At 40.1% G+C, this 9842-nt stretch overlaps 1 protein-coding gene across 25 annotated transcripts in view; it reads right to left on the bottom strand.

Annotated features, from left to right (window-relative positions):
- Positions 1 to 1959: 1959 nt before the first annotated feature.
- Positions 1960 to 9842, bottom strand: part of HERC3 (HECT and RLD domain containing E3 ubiquitin protein ligase 3) — a 113853-nt gene continuing 105970 nt past the window's right edge. For 24 of the 25 annotated variants that reach the window (XM_036922115.2, XM_036922120.2, XM_036922121.2 and 21 more), the window contains 3 exons: positions 5436 to 5619; positions 5107 to 5209; positions 1960 to 3265 (listed from right to left, as the gene is read on the bottom strand). In XM_036922115.2, the coding sequence (XP_036778010.2) occupies positions 3057 to 3265; positions 5107 to 5209; positions 5436 to 5619 (496 nt within the window). In that variant the 3' untranslated portion in view covers positions 1960 to 3056. Of the gene's footprint in view, positions 3266 to 5106; positions 5210 to 5435; positions 5620 to 9842 lie in introns of those variants that run through there. The other variant, XM_036922132.2, reaches the window with a different exon arrangement.

Raw genomic sequence — 9842 nt, 5'->3', positions numbered from 1 at the left:
CAGCACACAATCATAACATAGTATTATGGCCAAAACCTTAGTATCCTTTTCTTTGAGTTAATTTTAGACAAAGCCTGATTTTCTTACTTCTGTGACAGGCCCAAATACTTGTTATCTGTAGTTCAACATCAAACTGTAACCCAGTTCCTCCTAAGACTAAGGTTACCCACTCTGCAAGTCTGGTCTCAAAAGGGTTGGCCAATGTTTTTCTATAAAGGGCTAGATATGAAAATGTCAAACTTTGTAGGCCATACAATCTCTGTCACATACACGTCTTAAAATTTTCAACCCTTTTAAAAATAGGTATTACTTTCTACCTCATGGGTTATAGTTTGCCAACCCGTTCTCCAGGATTATTAACAGAGAACCATTAAAGGCATTGAAAGGCTTTCACATGGAATAGATGGAGCTATCAGAACTTGCTAAATTTCCTGTTACCCTTTCATTAAATCCCAACCACCAAAAGTTGCCAAATAATTTAATTAGATTGGTAGATAACAGTGAAGAAACTTCCAGAGGTTTGCAGGGCAGGGAGGTAAATCCAGAAATGCCTAATCCAAAGAAAATCTTCCAAAGCAATAAGTATGAAAGTAAAAGAGGAAATTATAGAAAAATCATAGTGTTTTGGAAGCACCACAGAATCTTTCATGGAACAAATATTTAGAATACTAAATGTCTTTACATGCATGCACTGTTCTTGGTGACTGATGAATTTTAGAGCTCCAAAGTATCTCAGAAATTATCTGGTCCAATTTCCTTATTTCATAGATGAGGATTCTTAAGGCCAGAAACTTAAAATTAGCTGGCTCATTCTTTTAGAAATTAAATGTGGCTTTTTTTGTCCCTCAGACTTAGCAAGTAAGTGTGCTATTAAATGTTTGTTGAATGGAATTTATTAATGGAAAGCTACTGTTCTCCATACCACCTTTAAACCATCTATTAAGTCTGGTGAAACAATACATTATAATTGTTTTAGCCCGATTTTCCTTTTTTTTTTCTCCATTTTATATGTTTGATGTTAATTAGGTTAATACATTACAGATTCACCTTCAATTTCTCCTGTGCAGAAATCTTTTCTATTTCCACTGCCACCATCCTCACGGCTCTCAGTTGCTGTCTTTCTGCTCAGGCCTTCCAACTCCAATTTCTCCAAAGGTACCCCATCCACATTTTCTTCTTAAAACCAGGCTCAAGTTATATATCACTGCTTCCCACCCTCTTCCCAAGGTTCTAAACATTTTAACAAATCCTCTGTGGCTACCAATTCAAGCCCCAATGCTTAGCTTGGTTCCTCAGCCCCAAACCTACCGTCTTTCTCCCCAGTCTTATTTATATTATTCTATTTCCTCTGATCCTCCCTTCAAATTGTTCCTGGCTGGTCCCTAAATACGTCTCCAAGGGAATTGCCTTTTCACCCATCACAACCTTCAGAAATCTCATCCATCCGTAAGGACATCTGCTCTCCCTACCCTGGGTCCTGCCTCTGTTTTTCTCTCCATTTCTCCAGCACTTGGTTCTACTTTCTTGTGGAGGGAATCATATTTGACCTTCTCTTAGATTACTTGGGTAGATGACTTAATTCTACCACTGAAAGCAAGCTACCCATTCTGCAAGTACAATAAGAGATAGGTTTAAGTTAAAACACCAAATTTATTGCAGAATATTGAACTATATGCACACACATAGAAAATAAACATTTCATATAACTGTATATCTTTTTTTAAATCTTGTATTATAAAGACTGAAAAACTACCAATTTAGCAATTGGAATAAGTTTTAAAAAGAAAAAGCAAAAATCTACAATCCATTGAAATTTAATGTTGTATCATGGTTCATAAATATTTTATCTTATATAAATAAGTCTTTTCTCTAGTGACTAGGAATTTAAAAATTAGGCTGACACGGATTCTTTGATCATGTAGAATTTTTTTTATCCCATGATGAAGGTCGAGCTTGTCATTTTTAGATACATATATTTGCTTTAAACACAATCTCCCCTGAAATCCCATTGTAAACATTTCAAATGCAATAAAGTTCCATGATGAAGAATGTCCTTAAGTCTTAGCAATTAGGGAAGAGTGAAAGGGAAAAAAAGACTGCATGCAGCCACTCAGAGGAGAGGAAGGGAGCATTAAGTCCAATAGCAAAGAATGGGATGAAGAGAGAAAGGGAAGACAACAAAGTGGTAGAGGACATACTGTGATAGGGGAAGGAACAAGAAATTTATTTCTGCTTCTCTTGAAGATACTTTTAATGCAACTTGCTCCAAAAGCGAGATAACAAAGGGGTGGGGGTGGGGCTTTCACCTCACCTTATTGTCAAAGGAACTTAGCTGAGCAACAAGACACAACTAGGCTCAGCTGCTGTAAATAAGTTGCTCTGCACATCTACAAAGAGGTCCAGGAATAGGCAAAGCCATGGGAGATTGCTAGTCCATCAAGAAGTTTTCTTTTAAAGCAGGATGTGTTCATAAAGGCTCCCATAAATTCTTAGGAATTCAGCCAAAGTAATGGACCCAGATTCAGCTTGTTGAAATTGGTAATTTCGGAAGTAGTACTTTCCTCCTTTGTCCTCAGAGTAGGGCTGCAAAAAGCCAGGAAGGAGCATTTTCTAGGCTGCAGAGAAAGGAGATGATGTTCTACATGTGCAGGTAAGAAAGGTCAGCTAGGTCAAAATCATTCGTGCAGAGGAATGAGAAGAGAAGGACAAGGAAGCATTATGAGGTAAGATTGGGGCTAAGAGAGACATTTAGGAAATTAAAGTATGAAAGTCCACTGCCATTTTATCCAGCAGACTGCAACAAGGGACAAACAATAGGTGATTTGGTTTAAAAACAGAACACCTCGCATACAAGAGCCAATTTTTTATCCCATCCCCATCTCCTGATTTTTCAAAAAGGTTGCTTACTGTTAACAACCCTAGAAACACATTGCCCAGGTTCAGGATTCAAAATTCCCAACCCACTTATACAATAAAAAAATAGAACTCACTCCCCGTGATTTTTCTGTATAGGCCTGTATGTGGACACTGAGGCACAAAGACCAAGCTGAGGAGCCTCAAGCCAAACTAAACCCTTCGTAGTTGTCGAGGGCCTGCGTCAGCCGTGCACTCAGGATCTCTTTGCTGCTGTATTTGGGGAGATCAAGAAGGTTGTAGCAAGTGTGGGCCACAGGCAAGTACTCCTCCCCACTGGCTGTGGACTGGATGATGATCTGCAGGCTCGCCATGCCATATATGGGAATCCGATCGCTGCCGGTTAGGAACACTGGGGAGAAAGGGAAACAGCATTACTGGCTACCCAAAGGGGAGCTGGGCTCAGCAGCCCTGCAAGGGAAGGAGATGAAGTGAGACACCTTGTGGCCCACCTGAGAAGCACACTTTATGTGCTGATACATATTGCTCTAATACACGTTCATTCTTAGAAAGCAAAAGAGACTACCTTTCAAATCCTGTTTTTTGATTTTATAAGAATAAAAGTTCTGTAATTTTCACTGGCTAATTTTACAGTGACACAAATAATCCACCCAACTGAAAGATGCTCAAATTATGAGCCTTCACAATATCAGAGAGCACTTACTGACATAGAAAAAGAGGAGCTGGCCTCGGACACAAGGAACAAGAATGCAGTCCATGTGACCTCAAGGTCTCCTCTCACCTATGTCTAGTGCTTGTGCCCCCTTGGCTAGGGAATTTCCATGTGGAGTCTGTTTGCTTTCCTTTCCCTCTCTCCATTTTTCTTAAGCCAGAGAGCTGATACTGACATTATATTAGACCTTTCACTGTTGTGACACACTGTGAGTTGGAAAAAAATAAAATACCAGCCCAGCTGTGTTTCCCTGTTTTCTAGTGTTGAATAACTTTCCCATAGTTGAATTGCTGGAAATTACTACAATGAAATCATTAGTTAAGGAACACTTCCAAATAACCTGCCATTACCTCAGGTTGATATATATAAACACTCTTGCCAAAATCTGTAGAGTTAGTTAATAACAACTTACTGTTAAGTCTAATGGTTTCTGAGAAAAATGTCTTCTTCTAAGGAAATCCTCTGGACAAAAAGCAGCCTCTCGATTGTCACAGTTCTCCAAGCTCCCTTGACAAATCTTAACCTGTCATTTGACTCCTATGTCACTGCTTCTCAATGGCCAATACAACTGGGCAGAGGAAAGAAGGGGCTCTTTTTCAGAATTCTTGTGTAAGAGCTCTACTTCCTCTTGTCCTTTACTCCCTGTGAGAAGTAGAATCTGGGAGTAAATTAATATATGCTCATTCTTAAGTGTAAGAGAACAGAGGGCCTTTCAAATCCTATTTTATATGAATAAAAATTTTATACTGCACACTGGCTAATTTCTGACCCTAATTTATATACTGACACAAAAATTTATATTTTTAAAAGGCTGTATTTGTTCACATAGACTTCCTTCTCCTTTCCAAATCAATTACCTTTCTCAAATGTCATCCAGCCAGTCACAAAGAACCATATTTTGTATGATTCCATTCATATGAAATGTCCAAAAGAGGCAAATCCATAGAGACAGAAGGCAGATTGGTAAGAAGGATAAGAGGGCTGGGAAGAAAGGGGGAGCAACTGCTAATGGGTGTGGGGTTTTTCTTCTTGAGGTTATGAACATGTACTAAAATTGATAGTTTCACAAGTCTCAATATACTAAAAACCACTGACTCATACACTTCAAATGGGTGAATTGTGTGTCATGTGAATTATACTCAGTAAAATCACGTCTCCCCAGTTACATTTGCAGGTGATACCCTGTAATATTTTCAAAAGGGTAGAGTGATAAGGGAGGTTAATCCAAACAGATTTCATCAACATAACACTTAAAAGGAATCCCTTATATATAAAATAACTAGTATTTTTGGAACAATTGAAAAACAGTGAAATGTTTCTTTTCTTTCTTTCATGCAGCCTGTCCTGTTAGGCAACAACCTATGTTGTGCCTGTGATAACATTAAGACAAAAAGTACAAACCTATTTCCTTCCTTATTCTTTACCATTTAAAAGAGTTGAACATTACCTGTGGAGTATATCATCCTATACCATGTGACACAACTGTGGACAAATGCCACACCGACACTACTGATACTCACAGAGAAACTTCTTCTTCTTTTCCAATGGAAATTCATGAAATGTTTCCCAAAACAGTTTCACAGTGGGATGTGTGGCTGAGTAATCACCCTTGTAGATGGCAGTCTGCTCAAAAAAGACAAAAAAGAAAAAAATGTACCTTATAGAAGAACATTGTGGCGGCCATTTGCATACCATTTGCATCTGAGAGTAAGTAAGACATGGCACTGGGATGCAGGAGGCCTGCGATGCGGTGGACCACAGCATGCGAGGAAGAGACCGGGCTCCAGGCATGCCCGGCCAGGCCACCGCGCTTCCTCAAGAGGCCAAAGACAGCGCCTCCAAGGCTTACCTCCTCTAGCTCCCCCCAGTCGTAGTCGCTGTTGCCCACCATCATGGCCCTCAGCTCTGAAGGCTGGAAGAGCTCGAGCACTTTTCCACCACACACTTTTAGGAAGCCGTCGGAGAAGGCTGTGTACCATTCATGAACTGAGGTTTGGAAGATATAGTTCACATAGGCATCCACAAATTCCTGCCTGCCAAAAGACCAAAGAAATAGAGGACACATTTAGCCCAGTCTTACAGAGTTTATCAAGTTCCCCTTCTACACTGAGTTTCAGAGCCATTAAAAAGAGAATGGAATTTCACCAAATTCTCAAGCCAGGAGCATTCTAAGGCATTGTGCAGGTTGAGGCCTAGTTCAAGGACTCCACCATGGCGTCTCAGGTGGATCTGGAGGCAGGGGAGGCAGGTAGGAAGGGGAGGAAGCTGGGTAGGTCAGTTTTCATCTTATTCATGGCCCTACTTAAAATTTAGGAAAAAATGTTTGTGCTTAAAAGTCTAAAATAGTGGTTCTAGGCTCTGTTCCCTACCCTATCAGAAAGTTAAATCATCTGATATTTATCTTCACCTGTTTTAAAAGGTAATTTCTTTACTTCTTTCTATAAATTCCTTAACCCGCTCTGGAAATAACTATCTTATACAGTGGCTCAATCCCACTAATAATCAGTCACATGCAAATTAAGACAATAGCTTCCTGCAGGTCTATCAGGTAACAAGCAGATTACTGAGGCAGGTTTCTGCCGCTTGCAGGCCAGAGTTCTATTTTTACATATGGTCTGCCATTGTCTGTATGTATATTCAGTCTTTACTAGTGGGAATGTGAACTGAGAAACAACTGGGATGAAAAGTTGCCAGTATCTAGAAAAGTTGAAAATGTAAGTACTCTTTGATCCAGCTACTCTACTACCAGGTGGGTGACCCAGCGAGAGTCTCACTTGAGTGCACGAGAGTACAGGAATGTGCACGGCAGTGTTTTCTTACAGAGAATTAGGAGAGACAAAAACATCCAATCATATGAGAACATACAGAGAAAAGGCAGTATAGTCATGCCAGAAACTACAAAGCTCTTGTCTTAATGCACATTATAGAAGTATAAAAACATGACAGAATATGCCTAAAATTCTTCAGTGTTTTGTCTGTTTAAGAAAGGGTAGAAGAGAGGAACAGGATTAAGGAGATTTACAGGAAGAGTTTCAATGGTACCATTAATTTTCTTCCTTCATTAAAAAATCTGAAGCAAAAACTATCTGTTTATTCTGAATCATAGATACAAAGATGTTTCTTCTCATTTAGTCTTTGCACTATTTTGTACATTTTTTTAATTTTTAAAATTGTGACATTATAAAGACAGATACTTTCCACTCCTTCACCATAACACACTACTTTATCAAACCCCATTTGAACATTTTCTGTTTCCTCCCAAACAGACACTTCTCAGGCAGTCACTATCTATCCCAACAGCAAACCAACAGGCAATGCAATGCAGTGGACAAGTTGGGCAGATGGGTTCAAATGCAGGCTCTGCCACGTTCTGTATGCTAACTACTCAGCCTGTGCTTTCTCATCTTGACAATGGGGTAAATTTTTTAAAAATAAAAGCCACTAGAGGTTCAAGATGGCAGCATGAGAGGTGAGACAGAGAATTCCTCCCAAAACCACATATAGTGTGAAAATATGGTTAATACAAATAGCCCTAAAACAGCAACAGGAAAGAAGGCTGAACCAGACTGCATAAAGACCTCATGAATAGAGCAGACCTCACAAAACAGGGTAACGTACGAAAGCCTTGATCCAGCGGGACCCAAGCCCTTCCCCTACCTCCACTCACTGGCAGGAGGAAGAGAAACGGAGCGGGGAGGGGGTGGAAACCTAAGACTGCTGAACATCCAGCCCTGGAGGTCAGCTTTGGAGCACACACCTACATTGTGTGGTGCTCTGGAGGTTGATGGGGTTGGGGAGCTGGGACAGGCGGAGTGCTTGACAGACTAAGATTCTGGCCATTTGTGGAGGACAGGGATCCATATCCGGCCACTCTGGGATAAAGGAAAGACAGGAAGTCTGAGAGGCTTCCTAGCAGCGAGAGGGCTGCTGAAGGGGCAGAGTTTACACGGAGCTTGCTGCACGGGAGAAGGAATAGGTGGACAAGGTTGTCTGGGTGCACTCTGCCCAGCAGGTTGGGAACTTTGAGGAGCTTCAGGCGCTCCATCCCCATGGCTGCATACTCAGCTCCAAGTTCCCCCGACTGTGACACGCAGCCTAATGCGCCTTCCTCCTGGCCTATCGGCACCTGCTCGCAAACCGGCAGTCACTACGCTGGCATCAGGCCAGAGGGAGGCCCTGCCTACAACAGCTAGAGACACTGATCACAGAAGCATATACCTGTGTGCTTGGACCACTGGCTCTGACACTGGAGACTGGCACTGCAGAAAGGAATCAGGAAACAGATCTTTCCTCCAGCCAGGCACCAGCACCGCTTCCCGACAACCACCAACCTCACACTAGGGGCTAAGCAGCTCCAGAGACTAGAGCTTCTGGGTACTAAAGGGCACCACATAAGAATTATGAAACATCAGAAGATCATGGTTCAGACGAAAACTCACAAACCCCAGAAAAAGGACCAAATGAAACTGAACTCACCAATCTTCCTGAAAGACAGTTTAAAATAAAAATCATAAACATGCTCATGGAGGAAGAGAAAAATATTCAAGAACTCAGATGAATTTAAGACGGAGATTCAATCATTAAGATATCTGAAATGAAACATACAATGGAGGGATTTAAAATATTCGATGTAGTAGAAGAGATGGTAACTTGAATAGAAATTAGAGAAGAGGAATACAAAGAAGCTGAGGCACAGAGAGAAAAAAGAATCTCAGAATGAAATATATTGAGAGAACTGTGTGACGAATCCAAATGGAACATTATTCACATTATAGGGGTACCAGAAGAAGAAGAGAGTGAAAAAGGAATAGAAAGTGTCATTGAGGAGGTAATTGCTGAAAACATCCTCAATCTGGGGAAGGAAATAGTCTCTCAAGCCATGCAGGTGCACAGATCTCCCAATACAAGAGACCCAAGGAAAACATCAAGACATATGATAACTAAAATGGCAAAAATTAAGGATAAAGACAGACTTTTAAAAGCAGCTAGGGAGAGAAATAAGACCACATACAAAGGAAAACCCATCAGGATATCATCAGATTTCTCAACAGAAACCTTACAGGTCAGAAGGAAGTGGCATGATATATTTAATGCAATGAAGCAGAAGGGCCTTGAACCAAGAATACTCTACCAGGCAAGGTTATCATTTAAATTTGAAGGAGGGATTAAACAATTTTCAGATAAGCAAAAGCTAAGAGAATTTACCGCCCATAAACCACCTCTACAGTGCATTTTGGAGGGACTTATATAGATGGAAGTATTTGTAAGGCTAAGTAGATGTCACCCAAGGGATAGACAAAGAGTACAAAATATGATACTTAACATAAAGAGTGGAGGAGGAAGAAAAAGGAAGAAAAAAAAAGAACCTTTAGGTTGTGTTTGTAATAGCATATGAAGTGAGTTAAATTAGAGTGTTAGATAGTAAGGGAATTACCCTTGAACCTATGGTAACCACGAATCTAAAGCTTGCAATGGCAATAAGTACATACCTATCGATAATCACCCTGAATGTAAATGGTATGAACGCACCAATAAAAAGACATAGAGTCACTGAATGTATAAAAATACAAGACCAGTCTATATGCTGCCTACAAGAGACTCACTAAAACCCAAAGACATATACAGACTAAAAGTGAAGAAATGGAAAAAGATATTTCATGAAACTAATAGGGAGAGAAAAGCAGGAGTTGCAGTACTTGTATCAGACAAAATAGACTTCAAAACAAAGAAAGTAACAACAGACAAAGAAGGACATTACATAATGATAAAGGGCTCAGTCCAACAAGAGGATATAACTATTATAAATATCCATGCACCCAACACAGGATCACCTACATATGTGAAACAAATACTAACAGAATGAAAGGGGGAAATAGAATGCAATACATTCATTTAGGAGACTTCAACACACCACTCACTCCAAAGGACAGATCAACCAGACAGAAAATAAGTAAAGAGACAGAGGCACTGAACAATGTATTAGAACAGATGGACATAACAGACATCTACAGAACACTCCATCACATCCAAAAGCAGCAGGACATTCTTTGCAAGTACACATGGAACATTTTCAAGAATAGATGATATACTAGGCCACAAAAAGAGCCTCAGTAAATTCACAAAGATTGAAATTGTACCAACCAGCTACTCAGATCACAGAAGTATGAAACTAGAAATAAATTACACAAAGAAAATGAAAAATCCCACAAACATGTGGAGGCTTAATAACATGTTTCTAAACAAACAATGGATCAAT

The sequence above is a fragment of the Manis pentadactyla genome, chromosome 5, assembly GCF_030020395.1.
Source record: "Manis pentadactyla isolate mManPen7 chromosome 5, mManPen7.hap1, whole genome shotgun sequence".
Taxonomy (NCBI): Eukaryota; Metazoa; Chordata; class Mammalia; order Pholidota; family Manidae; genus Manis; species Manis pentadactyla.
The sequence above is the reverse complement of the archived record's forward strand: the minus strand, read 5'-3'. Positions and strand labels throughout refer to the sequence as shown.